This window comes from Eptesicus fuscus, chromosome 5 (genome assembly GCF_027574615.1).
Source record: "Eptesicus fuscus isolate TK198812 chromosome 5, DD_ASM_mEF_20220401, whole genome shotgun sequence".
NCBI lineage: Eukaryota > Metazoa > Chordata > Mammalia > Chiroptera > Vespertilionidae > Eptesicus > Eptesicus fuscus.
This window is the reverse complement of record NC_072477.1, coordinates 18,134,625-18,150,717: the sequence shown is the minus strand read 5'-3', so window position 1 is coordinate 18,150,717 and position 16,093 is coordinate 18,134,625. Positions and strand designations below refer to the sequence as shown.

Below are 16,093 nucleotides of genomic sequence, written 5' to 3'. Positions count from 1 at the left end.
TCAGCTTTCTAAACTTCCCCAATTCTCCTTACCACCTCATCTGCAGATACCTAGTTATATCTTATCTAACTACAGTTTAAATTTTTTCACCATGGGCCTGACCCCTCCAAACTAAGGCATTTTCTATCCTGAAGGGCACAGAGTGAGTCCTCTTGCTCCAGTCACTGGGACAATTTGTCAAGGACTGTTGGTGGATGTCTATTTGAAAATATTGAGTGGGAATATTCTTTATCTTAACTTAGTCAACTGTGTGCTCATCTCTATTTGTCTTCTTATCTTCATGTATTTTATAATGATTTTTTTAGTGCTTCATATATTTCAAATTACTGTCACAAACATTTCTTTATATTCATCATCACCCAGTAAGCTCAGTGATGCCATCCTTGTCTTACACATGAGGAAACTATGCCTGGAGTATTGGTGACTTGTCTCAGAACCTGCGACAGTGAACAATTAGATCTTATGTCTACATCTTCTGACTCCTGTGCCATTGCCCTTTTTATAGCATCACTCTTGAGTGTGGAACAATGCTGGATATACTTCTCTAGCTTCTTATGGGTCCAACAAGGGGCCTCATACAGAGTGTATGATAAGCAGATACTTGATCACGAAATTTTTACAACATGACTCTGACTTATGCCACATTGATTTGGAGAAATAAAGGTATTGTTTTAAGAATATCGCTTTGTGTAAACATCCTCAATTTGGCAAGTCTAGTACAAATTGAAAATGGATGGTGGTTGTAGTACAGGCTAATCAAAGGTGTACCAAAAAGACATTGATGAGGGGATGGCCTCCCAGAGGACAGAGCTTGAACATCACACTGTCCAGCACTGGCTGCCCAGAGGAGTTTAGAGAAAGGTAGTAACATGAAGATTAGTTTTCCTGAAAGTCTGGCATCTTGGATCATTCCGTGGTTAAATTGGTGTTTAATGGGAATCACCTGGATCAAGGAACTGGGAATGGGATGGAGTAGTGTCCACCTCCAGCCTTCAGTTTGAATGTAGACCCAATAAAGAAGCAGGGTGGGTTGAGAGCCTTGGTAATGGAACACAGAACCTCTCACCTCCAGGTCTACAGAACAAGTTCTTCTCTGGCCACCCAGGCTTGTGTCTCCTGAAGACTGCTCAGTAGACTATGTGCAATAAATAATGGCCATGATCTCCCGAGATATGGTCGTAATCCACATTTCAAAACACTCTCCCAAAGCAAAATTGAGAAAGAGAAAATGAACCATGGATGGAGATATTGGACTCTGCACTAAAGTATGGCTTGCTGAGAAATGCCATTGTGCCAGGAGCTCAACTGATCATTTATTGAACACCTTAATGAAGAAAGACATCCTATATAATAAAAAGCTAATATCCAAATCAACCGAATGGCAGAACGACTGGTCACTATGACATGCACTGACCACCAGGGGGCAGAGGCTTAATGCAGGAGCTGTCCCCTGGTTGTCAGTGTGCTCCCACAGGGGGAGCGCCGCTCAGCCAGAAGCCAGACTCATGGCTGGTGAGCCCAGAGGTGGTGGCAGGAGCCTCTCCCACCTCCGCAGCAGCGCTAAGGATGTCCAACTGATTTCTTAGGCCCACTCCCCGTGGGCCTAAGCTGTCAGTCAGACATCTCCCGAGGCCTCCCAGACTGTGAGAGGGCACAGGCTGGGCTGAAGGACCCTGCTGAGGGCATGGATTTCATGCACTGGGCCTCTAGTAAAAAATACAAATACATGGTTTGCTCTCATAATGCTCAAGGTCCGATTGGGGAAGAGAATCATTCTGTTAAAAAACTTAAATGAATCAGCCCAAATAATTGATTTTATTGTTAAATAGATACTGGAGAGATTATAGGATTAATGGAGTATAGATCTAGTTCATTCAAGATGGCTCCAAGAGAACATGCTTGTAGAGTTGTATTTAGTTCTATACATCTATGCACATTGACTAGAAAAGCTGGACTCTGTAGCTAAAGGATATCTCTTCCTGACCTAAGGAAGGGTATCTCATTCAGCTTCGGGGTGAGCCAGACCTGGGTGATCTGTCCTGTTTTGGGGTCATTCCAGGATCAGTGATGCCTAATGTCTAATCAGTTGCATTCCCTGGAGCTCATGTTGACTCTAGATCATTCTGATGTTTGATTCACCCTGGAATCTACAGCTTGTTCTGTGATTGGTTCACATTCCTGAAAGGCCTTCTGTGGAAGTGAAGTCTCAGGGTTTCTACTAACTGCCCAGGGACTGTCCAAGAGCTGAATTAGAACTTGACCACAGATGCCTTTTGATAGACACACAAGGGCCTAGATCCTCCTAAGTCATCATCATTTTACTTAAAAAAGAAAGGAGATGCCTAGATGGTTTGGCTCATTGGATAGATTGTCCACCTGTGGACTGAAGGATCCCCAGTTCGAATCCAGTCAAGGTCACATGCCCAGGTTGTGGGCTTGATCCCCAGTTGGGGGCCTGCAGGAGGCAGCCTATCAATGATTCTCATCATTGAGGTTTCTATATTTCTCTCCCTCTCCCTTCCTCTCTGAAATCAATAAAAATATATTAAGAAAAGAAAAGAAAGGAGAGGGTCATAGAAACTAACTTTTGGGCCTGTTAAATTTTAAGGTCACACACACACACACACACACACACACACACACACACACACACACACACACCTCTAACATTGTATTCTTTAGGCTTTTGGATAAAGTATTTTAGCATATTTATATCAATAATAAAATTGAAGTGCACACATAAAGAAGAGAGAGAAGGAATGTGTGTGTCCTTTAAATGCTGTAATGTGAACAATCCTTCATGTTGTGTATGGATTTATGATAAACTCCATGGATAATCTGTGTATCTAATGCTGTGGCTGGCTCTTGGACTGCTCAGAGTTCATGCAGTATCATAGAGGAGTGATGATTCTGTTTCTCAGGGATATTTCCTCCATTGAGTTGAAACTGACTCACTTTATAATTTGGTACATATACAAAATTCAGGTAAAATAAGGAGACCTGTTCTCGGATTATTCTATCAAAAGAGCATAAAGCTTTGAAACAATTCTCCCTGCTGGTAAGTTGTTTGCCTTTCCTAAGGCATGAGTCAGCTCCCTTTGATGTGTTTGCAAATTTCCCATTTGGATTACTTTAACTAAACTCACCTGAGGCCCAAGGAAAACATTCTTCTTTTTATACCTCTGCTCAGGTGTCCAGATGACTCCCTGGGTAGTGGCTTTGATGCCTTCTGGAGGCCAGCAGGACTTCCTTTTCTAAATGTGCTGCAGTGGTTTAAATTTAACTCTCTCCCCCCCCCCCACCCCAACCCCCCGCTGCTTTTATTATGGTGATTGGAGGTAGGTCAGAATCAACCTTTTGAATTAGAAGTGCTGATAAGATCCAAGACAGAATGTTACAGTGGTGCTAGTAGACAAAGTGGAGAGCCATAAAGCATCACCTGGAGAAAATACCTCCCTGAGACACTATCTCCAGGACACACACACACTGGTGTCCCTGCATGCAGACAGCCATTCCTGATATATTAGTGTCTGCTGGCCATTTTGTTTACGATAACTAGGAAATGAAAAATGAGCCCCTATTTCAGCGTGTTCATCCTAAGATGACACAGTAGAATCTCCTTGCAGGTAAACCAAGAGAGCTCAGTGAATCACCATTTATCACTCAAGGAACTTAAGTGTCTGGTAGATGCATTGGAGTCCTGGAGACAGATATTCATTGGGTTGCAATGCTATGTTCTTCTCTTATTCCATCTAATGCAGTGAACTGCCATCCTAGCATCAGAATGATGTGTGCTGGCTCTTAGAGTCCCAAGCTTTTAACATGTACATGATTCACTCCACAGAACTAAACAAATTTTCAGAAAGAAGTGTCAGGTCATTATAATTTTAATAACTTTACAACTTTGCTCCGTCTCCTCCATTACCAGACTATTCCTCTCTACCGTCATCTTTTGCCAGAAGCCTCTAATTTATTTTTCTGTATCTGCAGCTGCTCACCTTCAAACAGTGTTATGTTGAATTGATTTTAGTGTCTAAAGCACCCTTAATGGAATCTGAGATAGATGAGTTCATGCCTAAATTGGGTGCATTTTTCTATATTTTGTCTTAACTTAATAGAAGTGTGCTCTCTTTACCAGGTAATCATTGACTGAACAGGTTTAGGCCTCCTTCTCATTTGACCTCCCCACTCATATTTTAGTTATTTTGCATGCTTAAATATAAACTATTGGTCTAAAGTTGAAAATAAATTATGGTTAGCTTTAAGTTATGCAAGGTTCTATAATAGGGGTCAGCAAAATTTTTCTCTAAGGGGCCAGAGAGTAAATATTTCAGGCCACATGATTTTTGTTGCAACTCTTCAACTTTGCTAATATAACATAAAAGCAGCCACAGACAATATGTAAATGACTGAGCATATCTGTGTTCCAATAAAACTTTGTTTACATAAACAGGCAGCAGCCAGATTTGGCTTACAGTTTGCTGATCCTCTGCCTTAGGCCAATCTGCCTCCTACAACCTTTGCATACCCATTCAGCAAAGGCATCATTAAAATAATGCAATAATCTACATCAGATTTTCTGACCATCCCAAGTACACTGAATTTATCAGTTATTAAATGTATATAATAAATCTCTCTCTCTCTTTTTTTTTTCCTAGAAAATGATATAGAGGTTAGCCTGGGAATTTATGGAAGTGACTAAGAATGCTTTACTTATTAAACCAAAAATTATTAATTCTTGGTTTATGTTTTTTATTCACATAGGTCCATTCACCTTGAAGCCATAATGTTAACTCAGTCTGTCACTTGAAAAATAATTAAATAGTAAAGCACTGTGGAGAATCACTAAAGGTTTCCTTGGAACTTCAGAATAGATCTTAGAAGGTTAATAGCTATATACTGGTCTATCTTCCATGGAGGACCTGATCATCATCGTCAGATTGGACTATCTAGTACTAAGAGAGGAAGTCTCTCCTTTGCAGCCCACTCAGAACTGACCAGACATCTTTGTGGAAACTGACTAGTCTGTAAGGAAGGATCAAGGGACTAAACTGGAGTTGAGACTATCAGCTCATGTCATTGTGCCAGGGGAGATGTACTGGGTGACTGACTCCCTTAGGGGCTATCAGCAATTTTGTAAAAGAGAAGAGGGTGCCTGAGTGTGGTTGAGCATGGACCTATGAAGCAGGAGGTCAGGGTTTGATTCTCCGTCAGGGCACATTACCAGGTTGTAGCTTGATCCCCAGTGTGGGGTATGCAGGAGGCGGCCGATTAATGATTCTCATGACTGATGTTTCTATCTCTCTCTCCTTCTCCCTTCCCCTCTGAAATCAATAAAATTATAAAAAAATAATAAGAAAAGAGAAGAAGGTTAACCAAGACCAGATCAGGAAAGAAATATAGGACATGCAATTTAGACGTACCACATTTTGGCTGTGTGAGCTTGGATTTCCAAGTTTACATCTATAAAATGGGCCCTTGAGCTCAACATAGAGTAGGAGGAGTGTCTAGAGATGATCCTCATGTGGCTCTTTGCTCACCCTGTTCTTTGAGGGCTGGACCACAAGCTAGGTGAAATATATAAAAAATGTATATGTGTGTACAAACAGGCATGCACTGATATACACATGCATTGTGTCTGTGTCTGTGTTGTGTGCATTCATACATGCATTATAGAAGTTTTGTGGGGAATAAGTTAAATGATAGGTAAATATTTGTAGACCAGTTTCTATCTGGTGTACATGGTTTATGGACATTTGTTGAGTGACTGAAGTTTTGTACTCCTTACTGCAGTTTCTCAATAGTGGCTCTGTTGATGTCATGGGCCAGATATTTCTTTGTTGTATATTGCCAGATAGTAAGCAGCATACCTGCCCTGGCCTGTACCCACTAGATGCCAGTAGCACCCCACACCCAGTTATGAAAATCACTAGGCACAAAAGCACCTCCCATTGAAACTACTGCCCTAGTGTAACCAAGACATTGATAAAAGGAAATGGTTCCCTGACTTTAGCAAGAACCTGGAGGGCATGTGAGAATACAGATTGCTGGGCCCCACTCCAGAGTTTCTGATGCAGAGAGTCTGGCATAAGATTCAAGAATTTGCATTTCTAACATCTTCCCAGGTGCTGCTGCCACTGGTGGTCTCAGGATCACTCTTGGTAAGCATGCAGATAAGATGTAGGAGGTTTTAGGAAAATGCTAGATGATTTAAAATGTACTTCCCAATTTTGAGGATTCGAATGCTATTACTGTGCACACAGGGCTTATGGTCTCTTTATGAAGGCCATCGGTGGTTGTCTCACAGCTGTGGTGAAGATTTGCGGGGAGAGCAAGGAATTTATGAGAAATATTTGGTCGTCACTGGGTTTCAGTCAGCACTGCCCTGCCAGCTGTCACCTGAGTCCTGCCAGGAGACTGCTCCAAGTCTTGGTGTAACACTGGGGCTCCTACAAAAATGAACTTTAATTTTTGCTCTGTAGTCAGACTTAACTACCAAACACGGCATTGTGACATTGGGGTCTGGGAACTGAAGTGAATATTCAGAGTGAACTTGAAGGACATGATGACTCAGTATGCCAGTCTGTGACTGTGGCTGTTAGAGCCTTGGCTCAGACTTGCATCTTATTTACTTGCATCTGCTGTCTTGTCCTTCCTTGATTCCCCGCTTCAGGTCAGAGTTCCTGTTGTCCTAAGCTGTCATCCCTGCTTTCTCTCTCTCTCCCTTTTTTTTTTTTTTTTCCTTGCTTGTAGTTAGAGATGAAGCTGTCTTGAGCTATTTATCAGTCTTATCTCTCTTGGCCCTCTGTTAGTATTTCAGACTGTGGATCTAATCCTCTTTAATTGATTGATCTCACATAAACAGACATCAGCAAAACACCAGGTGAAGCACAGCTGCAGCCAGGGTGAGAGGTGGATGCAATTTTGCTGGATGGGTGCAAAGGTCATGGAGACCTGTGCAGATTTAGGAAAACAGAATTAATTTCCAAGCCATTTCATGTGAATTTTCTAGGGACAATCTGGAGTTGATGAACTTGAATGGGAGGCAGTCATTCCAAATAGAGAAGTATTCTGTAGGTCATGCACAAAAGCCCTTGACTCCACCATCATCTGTCTTACTATTTCTCACCCAGTTATCCTACCAACATATTCATTATAATCATTAATGTCACCCCACCATCAACATCTTTGCTATATTTTACTTTTGAAAGCACTTCATTTCTCTTAATTACCAATTAACACCAGTATTATTGTTGTTGTCTTTGTGTTGTTATTCTCATTGTTCATACAGATAGCTTGAGATTCAGATAGAGGAGGGACCTGCTCAAGATCACCTGGACAATGAGAGGCAGAGCTTTGACTGGGTTCAGGTCTTCAGATTATAAGTCTTAATGGTTTCTGGAACCCAGGACAAACAATTTATCCTCCCCTGTTTTTCCTGTCACAGCCACAGTTAAGTCCTTCAAGGGAAGGGGACATGGTCATTGTCATGGATGACAGTGAAAGTCCAAACCCTCTTCAAGGCTCACAGCTGGAGTCTTATCACTCTGGATGATTCCTGATGGGCTGATTCTCCATCTCTGACTTCTCCAGGGAGAGACCTAATTTCTTACATATTTTGAACCCTTTAACAGTGCATGGCTCTGCACACCCAAAGTGTACACTTGGTGCTTCTTAGCTAACGATTGTTCTGGGACTAGAACAAGGAGATGAGACAGTAACATTGAAAGAATGAACCGATGCTTTTCATGGAAAGTCAATTAATAGTCACAAAAAGAGCCTCAAAAGTGTTCTAATGCAGTGTTTTATCTTAGAGAACATCAATGTAATTCTCCCTCAGCCAAAATTATCTGATGAATCCAATAAATTGCACATCATCTCTTTGTATTTTACTGACTGCATATATAAAGCACAATGAGACTATATGTTTTGCCCAATATTTATTGAAAAAAAATCTGAATATATACGACCAATTATCTACTTTATCCTATTGTGTTCATATCCTGTTTAGCCAAAATTTAGCCATTCTTTTCTATTATACCCACACATTCAAATTCAGTATTCATTGATTCACTTATCCATTAATTCAAAAAACATTTTCTAAACACTGATAGAATTCCTATATTTGAGATACCCAAATTAAGTTAAACAGATAGGTTAGGCAGACATAAAGTATATATATATATATATATATATATATATATATATATGTATATATATATGTATATATATATATATATATACATATATATATATATATATACACACACACACACACACATATATATATATATATATATATATATATATATATATATATATATATATATGTATATATCCAATTGCAACATGTAACACATGTGACTGAAATATAACATGGTGGAAAAATCTATGGTTTTTTTAAGTCAGACAGATTTGCATTCTGATCTTAAATATGTCTCCTATTAGTTGGTGAATTCCCAATTCTCTCACTCTCTGTCTTTAACATATACAATCTGAAGGGTAATTGGAGAATTTAAAAATTATTCTATTAAAAAATATTTGCCAAGCACCTACTTTGTCCATCAAGGTAGTCTGGGCTATGTTCAGCAACAAACAGCTTAAAATATTTGGAGCCCTCCTAGCCAGTGTAGCTCAGTTGGTTAGGCATTGTCCCTGCACCAAAAAGTTCCCCGTTCGAGTCCCCATCAGGGCACTTGATGGGCTTGCAGCTGGTTCCTGGGTATGGAACATGCAGGAGGCAGCCAATGGATGTTACACTCTCACATGGATCTCTCTCTCTCTCTCTCTCTCTCTCTCTCTCTCTCTCTCTCTCTCATCCTCTTCCTTCCTCTCACTCTAAAAATTAATAAACTTTTATTCTAAAAAAAAAATGGTGGCATCAAGCAACCAAACTTCGTTTCTCAGTCATGTTCTATGTCCATTGTTAGTTGGCTCGTTGCCATCCTCACTCAGTGAGCCAGGCTGACAAAGAAGCCACTAGCAGGAATTTGCTGAGTGGAGTGGTTGAGAGAAAAGTCGAGAACTCTGGTGGGTCTCACACCAGCAGTTAAGTGTGTGGCTCAGGAATAACCCCAATAGATTGATCAACACTGTCTCTTGGCTCTCCACATTACAAAGGGACACAGCAGTTCTCTCTAACTATGAGCCTGCAATGGTGGAGGGGAGGGGACTAGAAAAATATGCCAAACAGTGCCATTGGTAACTTTGTATTCTAGGACCCAGACCCTGAAATGGGTATGGCAGACCTGGCAGTATGTGGACCCAAGAGGAATCACATATATGCCATTCTCCTTGTATTACTGCCTTACACTGAGCTCCCAGATTCTGTGGAAAGCCTGGAAAGGAAGATACTGAGAACTGCTTCCTTTGCACACCTCCCTGGCATACATGTGAGAGGCCCAGTTCTGTTTCGGTCAGCTGCAATTTTCTGAAATAGTGGAAGGTACATTCTGCCTTCCTCGGGGGCACTCAAGAGTGAATGAAAAAATTGCCTTGAGGGAGATATTTATTCCTGAGGATTTTTCTTGGCCCTTGTGTATTTTTGCTCCTGAAATGTGACCCTAGTGTTGGCAGTATTTCTGGGGTCACCTCCACAGCATGAAATGTAATGTAGCTGATGGAAGATCAGAAAACTGGAACCTGACTCATTTGATGAACCAGGTGGGCTCTTAAACAGTCATTATTGATGAAGAATGACTTGCTGGCTATTTAAAGACAGCTATTTACTGTGCCCTGCAGTTTTTATTTATTTATTTTTCCTGAATGCACCTGAAGATTCTTTAGCAATGTCCTCTGATTTACCACTTGTCTTTGTAGTATTGAAGAAAAACATAGATTGAGGTGACTGACTGGGTAGCAACTTTGATAGTGATGGGTGTGCAGTTATTATCATTTATAGTCATACTGTTTTTGCAGCCACACTTTGCTTATCTTGGGGAGGTGTATAAATGTCACCAAGGAACATGAAGAGAAAGCAACTACTAAACTGTGACAGGAAATCAACCTTTCAAATGTTGTTTTGTAATGTCCCATTTGCTAAAATCTTCATTTATTTTCATTGTATTTCTTGATGACAGTGTGGCCAAGCCAATAGTTCTGAAGCTCTTGCCACTATGTTAACTTCACTAATGAGGGAAAGAAAGGGGAATTATGACTGACATTAATTGAGGTCCCAAAATATGCACAGCCACCTGCCAGGGTTTCATACCTGTGTGTTCTTCTAAAATCCTCACAAAGTTTTAGAGGTAGTCTTTTCCTTCATCTACATGTCCTCCCCCCTTTTTGTTTTCAGAGAGGGAGAGGGAGAAAGAGATAGAAACATCAATGATGAGAGATAATCATTGATTGGCTGCCTCCTGTATGCCCCCTACTGGGGTTCGAAGCTACAATCTGGACATGTGCCCTGACTGGGAATCAAACCATGACCTCTTGGTTCACAGGTCTATGCTCAAACACTGACCCATACTGGCCGCGCAACACACATCAACACACATCCCTTTTATAGTAGGAAAATAAGAAATAAGTTAAATAACCTGCCTAAGGTCATAGAGCTTTCAGAACCACAGGCATTGTTGGAATCATGCTGTGCTAAAACCCGTGTTTATTCTTCTGAACCAATTAACTTCTGCAGTAATCAGTGTTGTATATGGTCAAACAATTGCATAGTTTCTTCTCTTGATCTCATTTCTCTTCTGTTTGTATCTTATATTATTATTTATAAAGTGCTCAGATATTAATCATATCATCTCAGCCTTAGAATGGCCTTATGAAGTATGTAAAGCTGGTATCCTATCTGCATAATTTGGTATCAAGAAATGGGCCAGAAAAGTTAAGTAACCTGCCCAAGGACAGTCAGGGTTGACTCTGAAGCCAAGATTTTTCGCTCTTAAATCTTCCCTTTTGTGGACACATGGACCATGAGAGTTTATTTTCATGACAGCTGCATGATGGATTCAAACCTGCACGACTATCTGGGTATTTGCCACAAGGCTTATAATGAACTGAGACAAAGCAGTTAGCCACAGAGTATAATGCCACTGTGGTCCCATGACAAACGACAAGGAGGTTGAAGTAATGAAATTTTATGCGATTGAAAAGACCACATCCGAGGTCTAGCACAGCCACGTTTACCACTACAGGAACACAGTGAAATGTCAGGTTGGGGGTCTCTGTCAACATTGGCCATATGTCAGCAGGATTAGGAAGATCTCTCTGAAACAGCAATTGCGGCAGCAAATGTGTGGAGCCTCAGATAAGGACCAAATATTTACTCTGGCAGAGATTAAATCTTTCCTCTCCCTGAATCTATTATGGATCTTGCAGAGAATCTGCCCAAGAATATATCTACCTGATCAGCCAGCTCACTGAGCCAGAACCGTACTTGGCCTCTGCTGTGGCTGAAAAGCTGCAGAGGGCTGGTTTACTAGTAAAGCTCACCTCTCTCACCCTCAAACTGTTCTCCATACAGATTAATTAGTGACTCAGAGGCGAGTTGAATCACTAGCAGTCCTTGCCACACATCCAGGATTTATACAGTGGCTTCTCATTGAAGAATAGTGATGCAATGAACAGCCCACTTGTATGGTATGGGCAGAGGAGTAATGGTGCCTGCAGTCATGGTTTCTTAACTTCTCCAGTCCATTTATTCTGCTGAACAGATTCTGACTCAGATTCCTATAGCTTTGCTTATTTAGGAATGAGGGTGACTAAGAACAGACACACACACACACACACACACACACACACACACACACACACACAACCTTAGCAAAGAACATTAATTGTTTAACTAAGAATAAGCAAAATAAGTTATATTGTCATTTATGAATTCCTAGAGAATTAAGAAGTAAGAATAAAATGGATCATAATATTATTAATTATGGGCATAAACTATGCAAAAATATCATCAGATACATTTATCTATGCATCATATCTTAATGCTAGATACTTTAGTGCTGAAGATGAAGAGGTGGAAATAAAACAAAACAACACTGAGAACATAATGTCACAACAAACAGGGATTTAAGAAATCATGGGTGAATGGAGTCACTACTTTGGCAGGCACCCAAATCAGTTTTCCCAGAGAACAGAACCTGGGAATTGCAGGCATCATTTTACATTGTGTGCTGTATGCTGGGTACAAAGGAAGCAGCGATGTCCACCCTGTATCTCAGCATCTCTGCCTACTGAAAGCAGCCTTGGTTGATCAACCTAGATTCCTACTTTCTAAGATCAAGATTCTTGGTTGGGCACAAGGCGTGTTCATTTACTAAAGAAAAACTGGGAAGTTGAGGAAAGCCTGTCTTTTAAAAAACATAAGTGAAGCGTACTAACTCTATGGAGACCAGTGCCTAAAATCTCACCAGAAGTCATAATGTATCAATTTTAAGTACAGTAAGTGCTTAATAAACATTGCATTTATGTATTGAATGATTGAATAAATGAATGACTGAACCAAATTACTAAATCTGAGATTCAGCAAAATCTTTCTTACATGTTAGTTCATATGGATTCTAGACTTCTTTTCCTATAACCTTCTCTTTCTTCTCCTACTTGTCCCCTCCTACTCTTCCTTCTCCCTCTCACTTCCCCTTCTTTCTCCTCCTCCTTGTCTTCTTCTTCTACTTCTTGAATTAGGAAACAGAGGATATGGGACTATGTGAACAAATACTGTGACTCAGTCTTGTAGAACATCGGAATTACAACAAAATTATACTATCGGTCAATGTCCAACCTATAGCCAATAAGTCAATAAGTCGGACTATCCCTTTGCCTATTCCCCCTGGCACCCTACATGCCTTGATGCCTTTCCAAGATGTGGAGAGAGACTGATTCTGGTCACTAAGGTTATTTTCATTTTATGTCTCAGTTTAATACTTATCCTAACACTTGGTTGTAACTAATTATCAGAGGAGAACAGTAAGAGTTTTAATTGCACTGTTACTTATCAATATTTCACTTCCCAGGAGGTGGATGATATCACCACCTCCACCTTCACCACCACCATCACCAGCACCATAATCATTCCCTCCATTGCCACAGTGTTTTCCTTTTGGAATTCATTGTGTTTTCACCCGCAGAAGTCTTTTTGGGTATCAGAGGTATCTTCTGCTGTGTAACATAAAGCTTTAGTACTGAATATTGCATCCCTCTTTGGATTAACCTCAGTACTAGGGCTACAAGTGTGGGAAAGGTGACAGCCATCTGACTCTGAAAACCCCAGCTCAGTGTCCCTGGACTCTACTGAGGACACATTTTCTGTTTTAGAAAGGTATCATCAGGAGTTGGTCCATAATGATAGCTCCTCTTTCATTGATTTCTAATGATTCGGCACCCCTCTTCTTGGCCTTGATTACCCAAAATGTACAAGGCTTAGTTTCACTTTTTAATCCTCAATCTGAATTGTGTGGTGCTGTAGGGTCCAATGTCTTATTAGTATCTCCTAGAAAACAGGCCTAACTCACTACACAGAAGTGAGCTTTGCTGTGCTACTGTACAGTTATTAGGTAGTTCTGTGGTCCCAACTTTGATATCTGTTGAGGACTATCAAATGATGTAACCTATGCTGTGCAGTCTCTGAGAGCAACTGGGGTAGCTTGATACTGTTGGTTTTATGTTTAGGATGAAAGCCCATGGAGAGATTGTTAACTTCATGCTGACACCTCCCTCTGAGTACCTACACATTTATTGTTAGTTGGCGGATTAACTTTAAAAAGAGAAAACCTTGTGGTTGGTAACAACTATGCCTTTTGTGTTTCTCTCTTACAGGAACAGGGGAAAATTGGGGTTGTTTTCAATATTGGCACAGTTGACATCTCCATCAAAGAAGAGAGAACCCCAGTAAACGATGGTAAATACCACGTGGTGCGCTTCACCAGGAATGGAGGCAATGCCACACTTCAGGTGGACAACTGGCCAATGAATGAGCATTACCCCACAGGTACATGTTTTACTCTCAATGACCGTACTCTTTTTTGCTCTCCCATTCTTCTAAATGGTAATTTTCTCATGACCATCACTAAATCATAAAACACTGAACATTAAGTGTACATTTCTGGTTTTTGTATGAGAAAATAAGTCATTTCTTTAGGACTTGGTCCAGTGTAGGGAGCTTCTGGAGACTTACTAATTATACACTGAACACTGTTTGTCAACCCAACTGGCTCATACCGAGACGATTACTTTAGGATTTCCAGGGCACTGCAAATGATGAACAATGCCTTAGGGAAGGCATACCATCTTTATCATGAGCTTCTTTCTATTGATCATCATGAAATAGTCAATTTGAGATCAGGGACTTCGTGGTATTTTTTAGTTAGGTACACATGGCCAAAGATTGCAGAAAGAATGTGAAAGGAAGTTTACTAAACTTGAATGGATGAACAATAAGTCAGGGTAACAGAGAAAAACTAAGGATGGTATTTCATTCATTTGGTTGACTTTGCCAATTTTTTTTTCACTAACACTAAGCCTACCTTGATATTTAGAGATTGGTCCTAGTAGGGGTTTTAATAGAAAGCATTCTGGTATGGGAGGGAGAGGGGTTAATCATCTGTTTAAATTTTATACTCAAGGAGCATTTGCCAACAAACTCCAGAGCCAGATGGCTGAATCAAGGGCAGTGGGAGGGAAGGTTGCCTTCTTTAAAAGAGATCATTTAAATAATCCGTTCATTTCCCCTCCCATCTCTCACTTCTCCCAGGAAAAGAGCCCTGATAATAAATTTTTCAGGAATGGAAAGGAAAATAGTTTGGCTAAGGGACTTTGCTCCACAATAGTATTATTACCTGGTGGATGCAAGAGAAGAGTACAGAATACTGAACCTTTCATTAATGTAGCCACAATGCTATGTCTGACTGTCAAACTTCTGCACTCTGAACTCCCCATAACTTCCTCACTTTTATCCTCTCACTTCCTTCATAGTGAGATGTGCACAGAGATGAGAAAGCCAGAGGCACATTTTTGGAAATATAAGAGCTGTTTAGCTATTAATAATTGTGGCTCAAGAATTTTGAATGACCTAAAGACTGTGATTATGTTTTCACACCTAATTCAGCATTATTTTTTTAATGCCAATCAGGAGTAACTGTGCTACTGTGCTGCTAGGTTTCCCCCCTCTAATAACCAGTCTTCTTATGTTTGATTTTAAAATTATGGGAGCATCTACAAATAGCATACAAGACTCCCAAGTTATTGAAGCAGAAAGCCCCACCTGCCCTTTTATTTACCTTCTCAATCTCCATACAGTATCCAGCTCAGCCTTTGCTGGGAGTCTCTTATCATACATTTAGCACTTCTGAAATTAAGTCACAGAAAAATGACCTTATGAGATTATCTTTGAGCCTTGGAAGAGAGCCAGAGGTGTTAACAGCCACTCTGAATTTTTATCATCATCCAAATTCACTAGACACCAATAGACCTGATTTTTAAATGCTTCTTGCTTAAACTCCATGGAGTGGGGGTTGCAGGGAAATCAAAATAGCTTGAGGTCTTAAAAGCTGTTTATTTGCTCATAGGAAAAATCAGTCTCTCTCCATGCATGTTATCATTGGCCCTGCTGGTGCTGCTGTAGGGTTTGTTATGTTTTTATTAGGAATTTCAAAGATTTCTAAATTGATATTAACCACTTGCCCTGAGCCAGTATAGAATCTATGAGTTTGCTGCCAGCAATGAAAAGGCTCTTTGATGGTAATTTTAAAGCCACAGACACATAAGGAGACCAGTGACCCTTGCTGTGTGCCTACCTCTTTGTATCTTTAGTTCCAAATTACAGGTTTTTTTCCTATGTTTTCAAAACAGAGAAAAAGCTTTATTTATTGACATTGCTTCACACTGAAAACTATTATTACTAGTAGCTGTTGGTAATGGTTATTTACTAATAATATGTATTATTGTAGGACATGATGCAGTATAGTAGTTATAGTATGGGCTTTGGAGGCAACTGGCTGGAGTTGGGATGCTGGTGCTATTCCCCGGGAGTCTAAGACAGGCTGGATTAAGACCTGGAGATGCCCTAAACACTGAAATATTTGGTGCCTCTCTCCACATATAATTCAAAATACAACAACACTAAACCCTAAGTGTGAGAATA

The 16,093-nt window shown here is 40.3% G+C and overlaps 1 protein-coding gene across 9 annotated transcripts in view; it reads left to right on the top strand.

Annotated features, from left to right (window-relative positions):
- The window catches only part of NRXN3 (neurexin 3), a 1,497,182-nt gene that overhangs the window by 1,297,910 nt on the left and 183,179 nt on the right, over positions 1 to 16,093 (top strand). For all 9 annotated transcript variants that reach the window (XM_054715858.1, XM_054715857.1, XM_054715860.1 and 6 more), the window contains one exon: positions 13,771 to 13,942. In XM_054715858.1, the coding sequence (XP_054571833.1) occupies positions 13,771 to 13,942 (172 nt within the window). The remainder of the gene's footprint in view (positions 1 to 13,770; positions 13,943 to 16,093) is intronic.